The sequence below is a fragment of the Hyperoodon ampullatus genome (genome assembly GCF_949752795.1).
Source record: "Hyperoodon ampullatus genome assembly, chromosome: 2".
Classification (NCBI taxonomy): Eukaryota; Metazoa; Chordata; class Mammalia; order Artiodactyla; family Ziphiidae; genus Hyperoodon; species Hyperoodon ampullatus.
Window position 1 is genome coordinate 157,910,532 of NC_136915.1, and position 16,245 is coordinate 157,926,776.

Consider the following 16,245-nt stretch of genomic DNA (forward strand, 5'->3'; position numbering starts at 1 on the left):
ATTTGGAACGAATGAAAAGATCTCCGAGTACAAGGACCAAGTCCTCCTGGAAGCTGACACTCTCTCTCCCCGGCACTCAGGTCCTGGGCCACCGTGTGTTCCAAGCTGGCTACAGTAGGCATTCCCGTCGGGGAACTGAAGCCCAGGGGTCTCAAGACCAAGGTCGCGGTAGCTCCTAAGTACAGGAGTGGATAAAGAAGACAGCAAAAGGGACAGAAGTCTACCTGCCGCAGACTTTCCCTCACTTCCAGAAAATAAAAATGTTCCAGAAAACAATGTGATTTGCGACTTTCAGTGTTTATTTCCTGCTGGGTCGAGTGGGAGTGAAAATAGCTTCAGACCTCCCACGGCTGCTGAGAACAGATGAGGTAAAGAATGGAGAACTTCTTTGAGGGCAGGGGCACCCTGCAGACTAGAGGGTCCAGGGCCATGCAGGAGCCCAGCCCCTGACATAGGGCCGCTCTCTGGTGGGCCCTCAGGGAGACCCAGGGCCATACATACCATGTCCTTCTGGAGCTGAAGCCGCCTCTGAGTGCGCTTCTGGTTTTCCTTCACGCTGCTGTCCAGGTTTGCAAATTTTGAGGTTCCTTCCTAAGAAACAGAAGCACACACAGAGGAAAGTGATACAGGGGCAAGTGAAGGGGCACCTAGTTTCTGGGGCGGAACCTCTGCACAACTATCTGGACGCCATGCAAAGTGAAGAGGCCTCCAGCAGGCTCTGGACTATTATGCAAACACTTGGCTAGCCAGTGGTTGAGCCATCTATTCTTTTTTTTTTTTTTTTTTCCGGTACGCGGGCCTCTCACTGTTGTGGCCTCTCCCGTTGTGGAGCACAGGCTCCGCGGCCATGGCTCACGGGCCTAGCCGCTCCGCGGCATGTGGGATCTTCCCAGAGCGGGGCACGAACCCGTGTTCCCTGCATCGGCAGGCGGACTCTCAACCACTGCGCCACCAGGGAAGCCCGAGCCATCTATTCTTGAGAGTGCCTGGTGGCCACGGCTTATCCTGTTTTCCCCCTATTTTGTAAGAAGAGCCCCTGATTTGGTTATAAAATCAATCATTAATACAAGGCAGGCAATTCCCGGAACTGGAGACAATTTTTACACATCCCAAATTTCACTTGAAGTAATCACACATCCTGGAAATGAAGATCTCTTCCTCTGTAAATTTTATGATTTCTTGATTTTGGGCTGAAAGGCATGTGCCAGCATTCTGTGAAAGAAAAGGGACTATTTCTGTGGTATTTCTTAGCTAAATGAAACTTTTTATACCAGAAGTTTTCTGAGGAAGTCCAGCACTGATCTATGAAAGCCAGACCTTCATACATTTTTCTCCCCTTTTTCTCCCCCAGTCCATCCTCCCAAGTTGCCTCTCAGGTTTGGAACTCCTACAAATCGATCTTTCCTCCTGGCACCTGAGGACAGATGGCTACCCTTTCTCTCCTCCCATCTGTTGTGACAACAAACTCTTCTACATAATGACTAATCTCCAGTTTGCTGACTGAACATAAAGTGTTTTTGGTTTTGTGGTTTTGGGGTCTTGTTAAGTTCTCATTTTCCAGGAACTGCATGAATGGGAGGCAAATTTCACAATTCAGTAGTGCATAACTGCATTGGTTTTCCCTTAGTCAGTTCTCCCTGGGTTTATTATATGACCATAGCATGTGACTTTTCACTACTGTACGACTACGAGGGAATCTTTTCCAGTGACTTAGCCTTTCCAATGACAGTGCGACATCAGAATCTTGTATCATTCACCAGGTTGAGGTACATCACTGGGGACAGAATCCATAGTGACTCACTACCTTTCAGTCTCCCCATTACAAATGATAATAAGAAGAGGTATCATTTAATGATCCCCTGCTTACAGTTTTTCCTGGGGATGAATGAAAGTGTCCTGAAATGTGCCACTTCCTGTGCTGGGTGGTTGAGTCCTCCCAAACTATTGATAATTTTTGTTTTTTTGGAATTTTGTTTTATTTATTTTTTTATACAGCGGGTTCTTATTAGTTACCTATTTTATACATGTTAGTGTATACATGTCAATCCCAATCTCCCTATTCATCACACCACCACCACCCTCCGCCACCAGCTTTCCCCCCTTGGTGTCCATACATTTGTTCTCTAAGTCTGTGTCTCTATTTCTGCTTTGTAAATAAGATCATCGATACCATTTTTCTAGATTCCACATATATGCATTAATATACGATATTTGTTTTTCTCTTTCTGACTTACTTCACTCTGTATGACAGTCACTAGGTCCACCCACATCTCTACAAATGACCCAATTTCGCTCCTTTTTATGGCTGAGTAATATTCCATTGCATATACGTGCCACATCTTCTTTATCCATTCATCTGTCGATGGATATTTAGGTTGGTTCCATGTCCTGGCTATTATAAATAGTGCTGTGATGAATACTGGGGTGCATGGATCCTTTTGAATTATGGTCTTCTCTGGGTATATGCCCAGTAGTGGGATTGCTGGGTCATATAGTAGTTCTATTTTTAGTTTTTTAAGGAACCTCCATACTGTTCTCCATAGTGGCTGTATTCATTTACACTCCCACCAACAGTGCAAGAGGATTCCCTTTTCTCCACACCCTCTCCAGCATTTGTTGTTTGTAGATTTTCTGATGATGCCCATTCTAACTGGTGTGAGGTGATACCTCATTGTAGTTTTGATTTGCATTTCTCTAATAATTAGTGATGTTGAGCAGCTTTTCATGTGCTCCTTGGCCATCTGTATGTCTTCTTTGGAGAAATGTCTATTTAGGTGTTCTGCCCATTTCTCCAAAGAAGATGTGCAAATGGCCAATTAGCACATGAAATATGTTCAACATTACTAGTTATTAGGAAAATGCAAGTCAAAACCACAATGAGGGCTTCCCTGGTGGCGCAGTGGTTGAGATTCCGCCTGTTGATGCAGAGGACACGGGTTCGTGCCCCAGTTCGGAAAGATCCCACATGCCGCGGAGCGGCTCGGCTCGTGAGCCATGGCCACTGAGCCTGCGTGTCCGGAGCCTGTGCTCCACAACGGGAGAGGCCACAACAGTGAGAGGCCCGTGTACCGCAAAAAAAAAAAAAAAAAGATAATCTCTGAGTATAATAAAAACATTTGTCTCCAACAATTAAAAGGAAAACCACAGATTTTTGCTAATTCTGATGTTGCCTCAGCCGTAGTATTATAGAGGGAGCACCTTACATCTGTCCAGAAGCAGAAGAGAAGATAGGTCATTCACGACTAGGATTACCCAACCACAAGCCAGTTTAAGTCCAGGAGTAGCATATTAAAAACAGAGACCAGCCATGGTTCATCTGAAAACCAAAGTACCTACACTTCGTTACAACTGTGCTGAGAATTAACATCCAGAATTATATACTTAGTATGAAGAATAATAAACAAAGATGACTGGAAAGGGACCCACACAGACGTATGACCTGCCCAAAACATTCCACTATCATTAATGATAATACGCAGACCACATGAATTCATAGCCAAGTTTTTCATCTTTGGGATTCCAGCCACGTATAAGAAATTTAACCTAGAGCACCGAGGTAAACTTCTACATTTCAGAAAGGTTTATGGGACATTTAATGTCTAGATATAGCTCTGCTTCTAAGGTTTCAGCCAGAAGACGGCCACCAGGCAATGAGCTGCACAGTATTTGATTTATCTGCTTTGGAAGGATGACTCAGAGCTATTGGGATTTGAATGTGTGGCTCCAATTAGTCTAGCTTTGTATTACTGACAGGGAGACCACTAAGCCATCTCCTTCCAGCCAGATGAGTTTCCATTTAAAGTCTGCAAATCCAAGGGGATGTGAAGCAGGGAATAACACGACCTCAGCAAGCCAAGCATTGTTTAGTGTGCAGTTCATCAGGTGAGCCGAATCCAAAGTCAGACAGCAGCCACCCTGCCCTGCTCACATCATCTACGCCAGGAAGGGCTAAGAGTGGGCAAGTTGTTAAAGTCCTGTGAATTAGGAGGTCCATCAATGGATGTCAGTTTCTGAACACTTGCTACATGCCCAATGTGTTAGGCATTAGAGACATAACAGTGAAAAAGTCCCTGCCTGCAAGAGGTTTACAGGCCAGCAGGGAGACAGGTGAAATGCACAAGCGATTCTAATGGAGCATATGATAAGTGTTAGGACAGAGGAATGATGGGCTTCTGGAGGACATGGGAAGGGGCCTAATCAGACCTGAGGGTGTCAAGGAAGGATTCACACAGAAATGTAGTCCTCACTGAGACATGAAGGAAGAGGAACAGGACTTAGGAGGAGAAGAGTCAAGAAGACCGTAACAGATGCTCTTACAGGAATGACCAACCTAACAGTTATCAACTGATGCCTTTTCTAAGTAACCCCACCCCCACTTGACTTTCATTCCTACTCCAGGTGTCTACTGTAAGCTTACATGTATCACTTATACTTTTTTCATTTTCATTTGTTATGCATACTTTGGTTTCACATGTAGATAGCTTGCCAAATACTAAAAAAAAATTGACATTTGCACATGGCTTTCAAATATTTCCTTAGTCAATCTTCAGAACAATTCCATGAGATCAGTAGACTAAATAGTACTATTATCATCTCCAATTCACAGAAAAGGGGACTGAGGACAAGGGTCCTCTGTTCTAACAGCCCAGTTCAGGGCTTCCCCCTATGGTAGCACATATCATAGTTTTTTTGTTCTTATTTTTGGTTTTGGGTTTTTTTTTCATAATTGCCCACTTTGCCTCCCCCATGAGACTGCAGTCTCCTAAAGGTTGGAGGCTGCCTTCAGAACGGCTGTACCTCCCTCACCCCGCACACAGTGAATGCCCAATCAGGATTAACTGAATGACCAACTTATTTTCCTTCTCCATGAAGTTTCACCTGACATACCCTGCCTCCTACTTCCAAGTGGTCAAAAGAAATAGTTTTATGCCTAAGTGATGAAAGCACTGGCTTTAGAGTCTCACCAGGCTGGACTCACATTCTAGCTCCACCACCTACCAGGTGTGGGACTTCGGGTATGTTCCTTACCTCTCTGAGGCTTGGCTAGCTGAAATATGAGGAGGATAAAATCTACTTTATAGAGAGGCCGTGAAGATAATATCTGGTCCATGTTCCCCTCTGATGATTGCTCACAACCTATCATTGTACCTTTCTTTGACTACCGGTTCTTGTTTAGTGTCTATATCCACCCACCAGCAGGTGAGTTCCTGAAAACAGGGTCTGTGTTCATCTTCTTCATACTCTCAGAGGCCAGTCAGATGCTTTACAAATATTAGATGTTTAACAAACATCTAGAGAAAGAAAATGAACTGAGCTGTAGCTTTACCTAGCCTGCCCTTCAGAAGCCAGCACTCATCTGGTGTTCGATAAACACTGCTGACGGACAGGCTGCGCAATTTAGTGCAAATAAAGGCTGTAGAATTGCAGGCTTGGCCCCTGTCCTTCTAGAAGCTGCTTTGCTGAGAAGGATATTCCAGGCTCTCTCACCCACCTCACTGCCAGCACTCAGTGTTTCCAGGGCAGCTTGTTGAGGAGCTACAGGCAGCAACGCAAGTTTCACAATCTGGTTGCATCGCAGTGAAGCTGAGGAGTTGGACTTTGAATTTTCTCAGCCTCAGGCTTCTTCGATTTGGCATAAAAACCAAAAGTCCTGCCTTCCAGTCCCTGTAGCCTCTCTCAAGGGACTGCAGGCATCCAAGGAGCCCTCAAGCTACCCTTCCGTTGAACAGATGCCAGAGTGGTCAGCACAGTATGACCCAGCGCCCTCACCTTCATCAGCAGCTCCCGGCTGGTCAGGTGGTTATTATGGTCTGAGAAGATGTCTGAAAGTTCTTCAAACATCAGCATTCGGTCCCTACAAAAGGGATGAAGAAAACATTAACAAATGAAGATTAGTAAAAGTCCAACACCTTGGGCCCAGATGCCCTCAGTACCTCTGGCTACAGAGGGGAGGGCTACGTGAGCACAGACAAAGCCAATGACCTTTCCCATGCAGGGTGGCTTTTTTTTTTTTTTTTTACAGGTAGACATGATCACCTGTGTGAAGAGAGGGATATTTTCTAACCATGCATGTTATAATCATAAAAAAAGATTGTTAAACTGGGGTATTAAGTTGTCTAATTGGGACATGTTCTGTTCGGCAAGTTAAAAAAAATTCTCTCTTAGCAACACACCCACAGCCCTACAGGACCTGAGAACTCTTCTTGGCCAGTCCCCTCATTTGAGAGATGAAGATGCTGGGGTTGGGGATTTGTCTGAGCTTCCACTACTAGCTGCCGAGAGCTGCAGTACAGAACCCAAATTTCCTGAACCTCTCAGAGTCAGAGTAGATGGTGGAACCATCTACTGGAGATGGTAGAACCATCTCCAGAACGGGCTCTGGAGTCAGAGGGGGTGGGTTCCAATCCCAACTCGGCCACTCACTCCCTAAGTGATCTTAGACAAGTTGCTCAACTTTCCTGAGCTTCAGTTTTCTTATCTGCACTATGGCAACCGCGACAGCCCCATCGCAGGATGGCCGTGAAGGTCACCAGGATCACACATGTAAAGCACCTACTCCTCCCTTGCCCCTCCCTGGTACACTATATCTCCATGGGCCTCGCGCTTTTCTCTACACCCCTCCAGGGTTACTGAGAGGATGACCTGCAGGCAAAGAATTAACAGAGGCAATGTCATTCTATATGCAACACTTTCATTATTATGAGAAAGCCATTACTAAGAATTTGTGTGTCTTACAATGAGTGTAGTATTACTCTTAGAATTAAGAAAACCATTAAAGCTATTTATGTTTTGGAAAAAATCATTAAGAACTTAATTGCATGTGGGCCTAAATAAACAGAAGGAAATAGATGTCTTCTCTTCCACTGAAAGTTATTAACATAAAGGGTTATCAGGAAAGTAATAACCGAATAAAATCTCTCAACCATGTTCCTTGAATTTAGCAATAGAAACTATACAGAGCTGATATGCAAGTGGCTTCTCTCAGGAACTGTGATACTTCTCCAGCAGCCCTGCTAAAATATGAACCCACCAACCAATGAAGACACAAACCAGACACCCATGTTGTACAGAATAGGGCTTTGAGGTTTGTTTTGTGGTGTTTCTTAAATACAAAAGCCAGCTGGAAGAATGGACTTTCTCATATGGTAACCAAGGAGATTAAGAAACAAGTCCACTAATTTTTTTACTTGTGTTTTAGCCTCAGATTTGCTATGGTAGAAATCTTTGCCTGGCTAAATGACTTTCCATAGCGTTCTACTTATCAACCACCAAGGAAAGATAGGATTACCTTTCACTGCCACCAGAGAAGGGTGCATTGGGGCAAGACTTCATTTTAGCCCCTGACCATCCCGTTGTTGCTGATACCAGAGTTGAGGGGCAGTGATGAGGGGGAGGAGCGGGGCTGGGGTGCTGAGGATGGGGACGCTGTACGCATCCGATTTTCCCATCATATTTCGCCAGGGCCTAACATCTAATGATTTTATATGATCCTTATCTTTCCTAAGACTCCTGTGCAGAGGAAAATCAATTAACTAATCTCTCTATCACACAGAGTCACCTTCTTCATTCAAACTAATGAAGAGGAGAAAGAACCCAAGAAAAGAGTGGTCATCAAGAAAACTGCACTGGACTTTGAAAAGCCTATCTGCCACTTTTTCTCCTGATAGATAACAGAACACGAGCTCTGGAGTCCAAGTGGCTGAGGCGTCTGCAGATCTATAACAGCAGGCAATATGATCACCTGCTTCAAAACCCATCAAAGAATTATATAATAAATAATGTGACTTCCCCTAAGCAGACTTTCCTCTGATAGAGAATGTGAGCTTATCAGTAGGTTGAACACTCTGGGACCCGTTTTTCAGCATAAATCTATGAAACTCTGGTCTACCAATCTGGATCCCTGTTGAGTTTGGATAGTGTCAGTCCCTTCAGGCTTAACCAGCTCTGAGTGAGTTGATGAAATTGAGTACCTAGACCTTCCACTCTAAGGACAGAGCCCACCAGATCCACAAGGCAGGCCTGCCTGGGGAGCAAGCTGGCCTGTCTCCCGACTGGAACTGACAGTGCCTCACACGGCATAGACTGCACTGCACACAGTATAGACTGTGCTGCGTACAATATAGGTTATAAACAGTTCACGCATCCTTCCCTGTTATGGCCTGACTTCTTGATTAGTGCAAACCGAGAGAGACTTTGTTGAAAGTAGCTGACCTAGTTTGTAGTCACGACACATGCCCCAGCGTCTAAATCTGTTCTCATGGGGGACCAGAACTGCCTCCTCACTCCCTCTTCCCTCCTTTGCAAAAAGCCCTCTGGTCTAGAGTTCAGTGAAGCTCTGGACGTGGGGGCGAGAGCGACAGTGAAACAATAAGGAAGGCCACAATTGTTCATTGTTCCAAAGGTTACGGCGAGAAATATGAAGAAAAACACAATACAGAATGTGGGCAGTTAATCATTTTTAGTCAGGTACCTAGGAAGGAATACTTAGAGGTTTTTAACATCGCTAAGATAGCTTTTACTAGGCGGAAGCAGAAACAAACTAAATGGATTCTTGTTGAATAGCAAGAACTAATGTCCTATCTGCACACACTATCCCTCACAGCTTGGAACAGCTTAGGGCTTTGGAATGTGGCTGAAAAATAACCAGAACTAATGGCAAATTGCTGTAACTTCATCACTCCACAACCTTATCCCTCAAAGCCCAGATAATATGCACATCCTTAAAATCATCCCCAAAGCCAATCATCTTGGCTTTGGCACCCTTTGACAGTGAGTTTGATTTCTGTAGCAGCCCTGCCTCAAAACTCATTCATGATGATGTGTAAAACACACCCTGCCTGGAACACACAGAGGCTTTCAAAGATGTTTCTCTAGTTATATAATATGAGCTTTGAAAATGAGGACCCACACCATTTATGCAGCAACTAATCAGCCCAGCCAAAGAAAGCAGAGCAGACACTTGGGAACTTACTTTGGGACCGCAGCCCAAGTCTTTTTTAACCGATAGATGGAATTGGACTGCAGTGCTGAAACGATGGCCCTCAAGGAGGAAAAATTCTTCAGGATTCTACATTCCTGTAGGGAGAGTGATTAAAACATACAAGGCATTTAAATATCAATAAAACAGTGAGTTGGTGGTTTCCTGTTTTAGAGGTATCACAGCTGCCATGAACTCTTACCACTAAATAGGCGGCTGTATAAATACTGAACATCAAAAAGTGGCTCCTTTGCTCCCACCCCAGCCACTGAAACACTTTACAGATTTTGGCCCTGAACACTTGTTTTTTTCCCTTTAATATATTTTCTGTGCTGTTGTTACAGTTTTATAGTTTCCAGCTTTCCCAGTAAAAACACCAGTGGAGGTGAGTCTACAGAGCTTTGCTAGAGAAAGCAAACTTTCTTCTGAAGAAAGCACACATATGCCCTAAAAATACACATGAAAGATGACTGTATCCTTCAGATCCACAAAGTGAACCGGGCAGCAGCTGCTTCGAGGTCAGATGCTATCAAACATCTCATGACCAACCCTTGTCCAGAGAGGGGTATATACCTTGGCAATAAAAACTCACCACAAGTTGAACTTCGGCTTTTATGTTCTTAGCCAAGAGGGAATATTTTTATACACATCCATTCGGTTTCAAATCGGCTTGTGCCACAATCATAAACATTCAGAAACACCTTGGTACTTACAATGGTTCCAAAATAACTTGGGCTTTTAAAATAAAATTCACTTTGGCAGCGTTTTAAAACAAAATAGAAAGAGAACAGGAAACACTCTGGATGTCATTTTCTGGGGAAGGAGAAAGACTGCCTGATCCTGAAACTTCAGCTACCATTCAGAGTCTGTAGCATCAGCAGGCAGCGACCCTGAAGTCAAAGTCCTGCTGAATGAATGGCAGGGGACAGCAAAACAGTCAGGGAGAGGGTCCCATTTGCGGCCGGAAGGGGGCAGGTGGCAGCCTCGAGAGAGTGGACTGTGCCTTATGTCCAAGGAGATGCTCCATGTGCAGGCATATGGGGGAGTGTACTACATCCACTGTTGACTATCGAGTACACTGTGTGGACACGGGCTTGGCTTCGTGCAGAATATCTGGGGCAAGAGGTCCCAGAGTGGTTGGGCATAAATGCACGTTGCTTGAAAGATCACTTCATGAAGTCACGCAAGTCCTGACTGTGAAGGAAAAGTGGCATTCTCTAACTTGGCACACCCAAATCTGGCTACTTAAAATTACTACGCCAAACAAACCCCACAACATTTTCTTAGAGTAAATGCCAAAGTTCTTTACAAAAGTCATGCCCACTCTTTTTAAACGCCTCAATGCTTTCCCTTTATTTAAAAAGAAAGAGAGAGAAAGCTAAAGAGAGAGAGAAAGCTAAAGAGAGAGAGAAAGCTCGCGCTCTGAATTACAGTCAGTCTGGAAACCAAGCCCATGACAGCATGGTTCAACAAAGGTTCAGAATCCAAAAGTTATGTTCTAAAAATCAGGAAACTTGCAATAAATAAAGGAACTCAGGCCCAGATATTTCATGCAAATTGTGATAAACATATGGAACACATTATTCAGAAAGAGGCTTAAGCTAAGGGTTTAAAGGAGTACAAGGGGCATCTGGCCCCATTTCTAGAAAAGGAACGATCTTTGAGGAGAGGTGATACAAAAGTAAAAATGTAGCAGTAAGGCCAGTCCAAGAAAATACAGTCATATTAGGTCAGAAATATTTTCTGCATGTAAAATTATCATTTTTTCAAACATCCTCTCAATAGAAAATGACTGTGATTAATCCAGGAAAAGTAAAATAAATCTCAGCTGGAAACCACCTGTGAGTCTTGTTATTTTATTAAGTTACCTACACAATTTCAAGGGACACAGCATGCTCCACACTGGGAAACTGCATCACCAAGAGTTAAGGACCTTTGGCTTTTAAGCAGGTGCTATGGGATTTGGAATATACCTCAAATTATACAACTTGTATTTCTTATTATCACATAAATACACGATTGGTATTTATATGGGCCAAAGTCATTGTTTGAGTCACCCTGTCACATATACAGATGCTACATGCTTGCTACAGATTTTCTAAGCAGTTGAATAGATTAAAAGTAGATAGACTATTTTCTTTTGAGACATTTAGATGACTATAAATGATATGGCATTTGTGGCCAAAAAATATTTTTTCTTATCAGTCTAAGAAGACAGAGAAATTCCATGCTCTATCAGAACTTCTTTTGTAGCTCTTACTTGTTGATAAATAACCTCAATTCAGAATAGGAGAAGTCAAAGTTGCATAAGATATTTTTTTGTTTTTTCTATATAGTATTTTTCCATGTACTAAAAAGTCTGTGGTATTAGACCACCTACAGACTCAAAATAAAGCAAATTCTCTGGCACAATTATGGCTTTACTATTTAATCAAAGACCACAAAAGAGAATGTGAAAAAAAGAGAGAGAGAGAAAATGTGTAAGTTTAAGCCTTATGCCCACAGATAGGGGCTTGATGAGAAAAATATACAATGGGGTAGAAAACAAAATGTGTTTTGGTTAGGATTGACCCATATAGCTCAGAACAGAGTATATTTACATAATAATTATTTGTCAAAATTGTTGTTAATTACATAGCTCTTGCTGATGTAATTTCTTCTGCTGAGAAAAAAAAAAATCTTCCCAAATCTTCAAATACCCCAAATCCTATCAATTATTCAAAGATAAATTCAAATGTCATCCTACCCATGAAACCTTCCTGGATCACCCCAGTCAGAAGTGATTTCTCGCTCCTCCACTTTTGCAGCACTTATGTCATACGGCCCTACTCTTCTTCAGCCCAGGCTGAGATAATTGCTGTATATCTTAGCTTCCTTGTTTGACTATAGGCTCCTGTAGGATCAAATTAATTGTGTTTAGCTTATCTATGTCCCCAAAGTACATAAAATTGTAGCTCTGAAGCATTTAGGGGCTCATGAAATATGTGGTGACTGACTGAATACTGTTCACCTTTCCTCACTCATGAAATAAGATGCTGATAAATGAAGGTCAAGGTCATATGGCATGGAAGCAGTTGATCCAATAGACTGGACTGACACCCAGCAGAATGTAATTCAGGCCTAGGAATAGACTCTGCCCCTCCAACTTCAGATATAAAGCCCTCAGGAAAGCCCTTGATTAATGTGAAATCTGTATATTTCAGTCTTTTAGAAAAGAGATTCGAGATCCTAAGAAGGTACTGGCTCTTCAAGTCTGCAGAAAATAGAATGCTTCCAGGTACTGGAAGGGTGCGAGATAATCCTTCTGCATTGTCAGAGCAGTCCATTTGACACTGAGGCCACCAGTTGATATTTACTGAACACGGGGCAGAACCAACACTCAGTCTGTGAAAAAGCAGACATTCCATTGCACCCGGAAGGGGCCCATGAGCAGAAAGAAGTGAGCAAGGGACGAATTTTTTAAAGAGGAAAAATAAATAAACTCCCACGTTAAGAAAGCCAACTTTTTTCTTACTTTGGAAGGACAAAAAAACTATACTAAAATAGTATAAAACTATACTAAAAACTATACTCAAAATAAATGGTTCTGAAGAACCTAGCGGCAGGACAGGAATAAAGACGTGGACATAGAGAATGGACTTGAGGACACGGGGAGGGGGAAGGGTAAGCTGGGACGAAAGGAGAGAGTGGCATGGACTTATATACACTACCAAACGTAAAATAGATAGCTAGTGGGAAGCAGCTGCATAGCACAGGGAGATCAGCTCGGTGCTTTGTGACCACCTAGAGTGGTGGGATAGGGAGGGTGGGAGGGAGATGCAAGAGGGAGGGGATATGGGGATATATGTATACGTATAGCTGATTCACTTTGTTATAAAGCAGAAACTAACAAACCATTGTAAAGCAATTATATTCCAATAAAGATGTTAAAAAAAAAAAAACCCAATGGGCCCTCACATATGGTCTTTTGGCTGCTTTTCAACCAAATGGAAACATCAGAGTGATGGCATAATCTCCCATATCTACTAAACCCAAAGAATATTTTTAAAAAGACAATTACATGAGCAATGTTAATCCACTTCTCGATGATTTTGGCTCTCTGCTGAGTTTTGAGTTCTTTGCCCCCCAGAATGGTGCTGACAACGCATTTGGTGAGGGTATTAAACTGAGAGATGGTAGCACGGATCGTAGGAGCCAAGTGTTTGTTTTCCTTCTTGTCCCTTCGAGACCAAATGCAGCCCAGGCAGTGGTGAGGCACTACTTTCTTGAATAGTTGCTAGAATAAAAGAGGAATTGACTTTAAGGACAACACACACATTTCATATGGCAAAGCATGTCATCTGTAAGTTGGTACTTTGTGAATGGACAAATAACCCTTTTCTACTTGATTTGCCTCATGGTGTTCATTTCAATAGAAAAAAGTAAATAATTAATACATTAACTGATCAGAAAAGCCCCACATGTTCCTTCTAAATCTGCTCAACTGAACAAATGGAACACGATGACCAAAAGAAAATTTAAATGTCCAAAAACATTTTGACTTTTCTATCTTGGAAGGAAAGCCAGGTAAAAATCTGTACTACTAATCAAAAACAAGTGGTTAAGATTATTCTGACCTCAAAATCATATCCATGGTACATCCTGGACACTCATGATCATGAACTGTGTATAATGCATATGAATGACCACCTGAAAAGTGATTCACAGAAGTGCAGTACCTGTGACACTCATCAATGTCACTATTCTATTCCCCATTATTTAAAATGAAGAAACTAAGAAACATACAAAAGCAAAAACTATTCAACATCACACAGTAAAAGGAAGAAGGAGGGATTTAAAGCCTGGTTTCCAGGTCTTTGCCTAAAAGTCATAGCCAATGAAGTCTTCCATCTTTCTCTTCTGCTATCAGTGTGTGAAACAACAACAAATTTGTTGAACAAATCTGATTCTCATTTGTACAACAATTTCAATACAGGATGTGCAAGGGCTTGTGTAAAAGAGAGAACACCAAGATTTACTTTATATAGACTATCTGATTTACTTCTGAGAATCTATTTGCATGTTAACTAGATGGAAACTCTATGCTGCTTCCTCTAAAGTGCTAAGTGTGGAAGAGCTAAAAACCATTGTGATCATTGATAACAGCCCTTTTTTCTTTAACCAGCTAACACTGAGCTATGAAACGTGGCTGATGAAACCAAATATGTACAGCTAACAAAAATATCCAAACTTCAAAAGACCAGGAAGCACATGTGGAAATGAGCTGCCAGATATAGTCACATGTGGATTCAGTGAATTTATTTTATCCTAACTTATACTTTGACCCCTTTACAATCCTCCAAATAAACAGTTTGGATCTTGAAATATTCATGAGTCTAAAGGGAGAGAAATACCCATGGAACAGGATAGATTTTTGTTTCCCTAGAATTAGAATTCTTATTTCCCTTTGGGTATTGAGTGCCAAGTAAAAAGCACCTTCTCCCAGAATTGTAAGAAGAGCTTAGGCCTGAATTATTCAGATGATGGATTCAAATCACATCTTCACTCTGCATTTACAGGCAAAGCCTCTCTCGGGGATTTGGAAAGACTTAAATCACGTGACCCGGGGCCACCAGTACTGTCACTCCCCACATTCTAAGTAGAAGCACATCGGAGGCACAAAGAGAAGACGTACTGCATCCATGTAGGTCAGCTGCTCGGCCACGAGATCTTCTGAGAAGCACGTGAACTCTGCAGACCCGCCGCCCTCCAGTTCCTCTTCCTCTTCCAGGCTGAAGGAGATGGTGTTGGGAAACCCATCTGTTAACGGTGGAAAAAAATTAGTAATTTGGTGCTGCTGTATACAACCTTGTTTACAGAGTCCAACAGGACTTTTTTAATTTAGGAAGAAAAGAGCTGCTCCTTTAGAAAACCCACAGGGAGAGAACAGCAAGGACAATAAACCTGAGTGAAATGGAGGTTTTTCCAGTCTCTGCTTGTTCCTAGATGCGTTATTAAGCTCAGAGGCCTCATGTTGTCACCTAGACAAACCACTGGTTCCTCGGCCAAGGACAGAGCCAGGTTAGGCAAAGTCTAGAGAAACAAAGCTGGGCTACATTCAGGGGGTCACCCTCATTTGGGGGCTCCCTCAAACCCTCTGATCAGCTCAAGCACTAATCCAACTACTTCCTAAACCCCAACTATTCAGTTCTTAATTACTGGGCCATTTATAATCAGAAGCCTGGAAGGAATGGGCATGAAGGCAGGCCAGGCCATTCTGGTGTCAGAAATGCTGATGAAGTCCTCAGAATTCTCAAGTCCTTAGAATCCTCAAAATGTTAGGATTAGCTTTCAACTTCCACCTAAAATTAAGTATGCATGAGACTACTACAAGCAACTCTATGCCAATAAAATGGACAACCTGGAAGAAATGGACAAATTTTTAGAAAGGTATAACCTTCCAAGACTGAACCAGGAAGAAATAGAAAATATAAACAGACCAATCACAAGTAATGAAATTGAAACTGTGATTAAAAACCTTCCAACAAACAAAAGTCCAGGACCAGATGGCATCACAGGTGAATTCTATCAAACATTTAGAGAAGAGCTAACACCCATCCTTCTCAAACTCTTCCAAAACATTGCAGAGGAAGGAACACTCCTAAACTCATTCTATAAGGCCACCATTACCCTGATACCCAAACCAGACAAAGATACTACAAAAAAAGAAAATTAGAGACCAATATCACTGATGAATATAGATGCAAAAATCCTCAACAAAATACTAGCAAACAGAATCCAACAACCCATTAAAAGGATCATACATCATGATCAAGTGGGATTTATCCCAGGGATGCAAGGATTCTTCAGTATACACAAATCAATCAATGTGATACACCATATTAACAAACTGAAGAATAAAAACCATATGATCATCTCAATAGATGCAGAAAAAGCTTCTGACAAAATTCAACACCGATTTATGATAAAAACTCTCCAGAAAGTGGGCATAGAGGGAACCTACCTCAACATAATAAAGGCCATATATGACAAACCCACAGTTAACATCATTCTCAATGGTGAAAAACTGAAAGCATTTCCTCTAAGATCAGGAACAAGGCAAGGATGTCCACTCTCACCACTATTATTCAACATAGTTTTGGAAGTCCTAGTCATGGCAATCAGAGAAGAAAAAGAAATAAAAGGAATACAAATTGGAAAAGAAGAAGTAAAACTGCCACTGTTTGCAGATGACACGATACTATACATAGAGAAGCCTAAGGATGCCT

General features: G+C 42.3%; 1 protein-coding gene across 6 annotated transcripts in view; it reads right to left on the reverse strand.

Annotated features, from left to right (window-relative positions):
* Positions 1-16,245, reverse strand: part of RGL1 (ral guanine nucleotide dissociation stimulator like 1) — a gene marked incomplete at both ends in the record, with an annotated part of 177,216 nt that overhangs the window by 24,877 nt on the left and 136,094 nt on the right. For all 6 annotated transcript variants that reach the window (XM_079698317.1, XM_079698315.1, XM_079698312.1 and 3 more), the window contains 5 exons: positions 502-591; positions 5,770-5,854; positions 8,972-9,075; positions 13,038-13,253; positions 14,652-14,776. In XM_079698317.1, the coding sequence (XP_079554443.1) occupies positions 502-591; positions 5,770-5,854; positions 8,972-9,075; positions 13,038-13,253; positions 14,652-14,776 (620 nt within the window). The remainder of the gene's footprint in view (positions 1-501; positions 592-5,769; positions 5,855-8,971; positions 9,076-13,037; positions 13,254-14,651; positions 14,777-16,245) is intronic.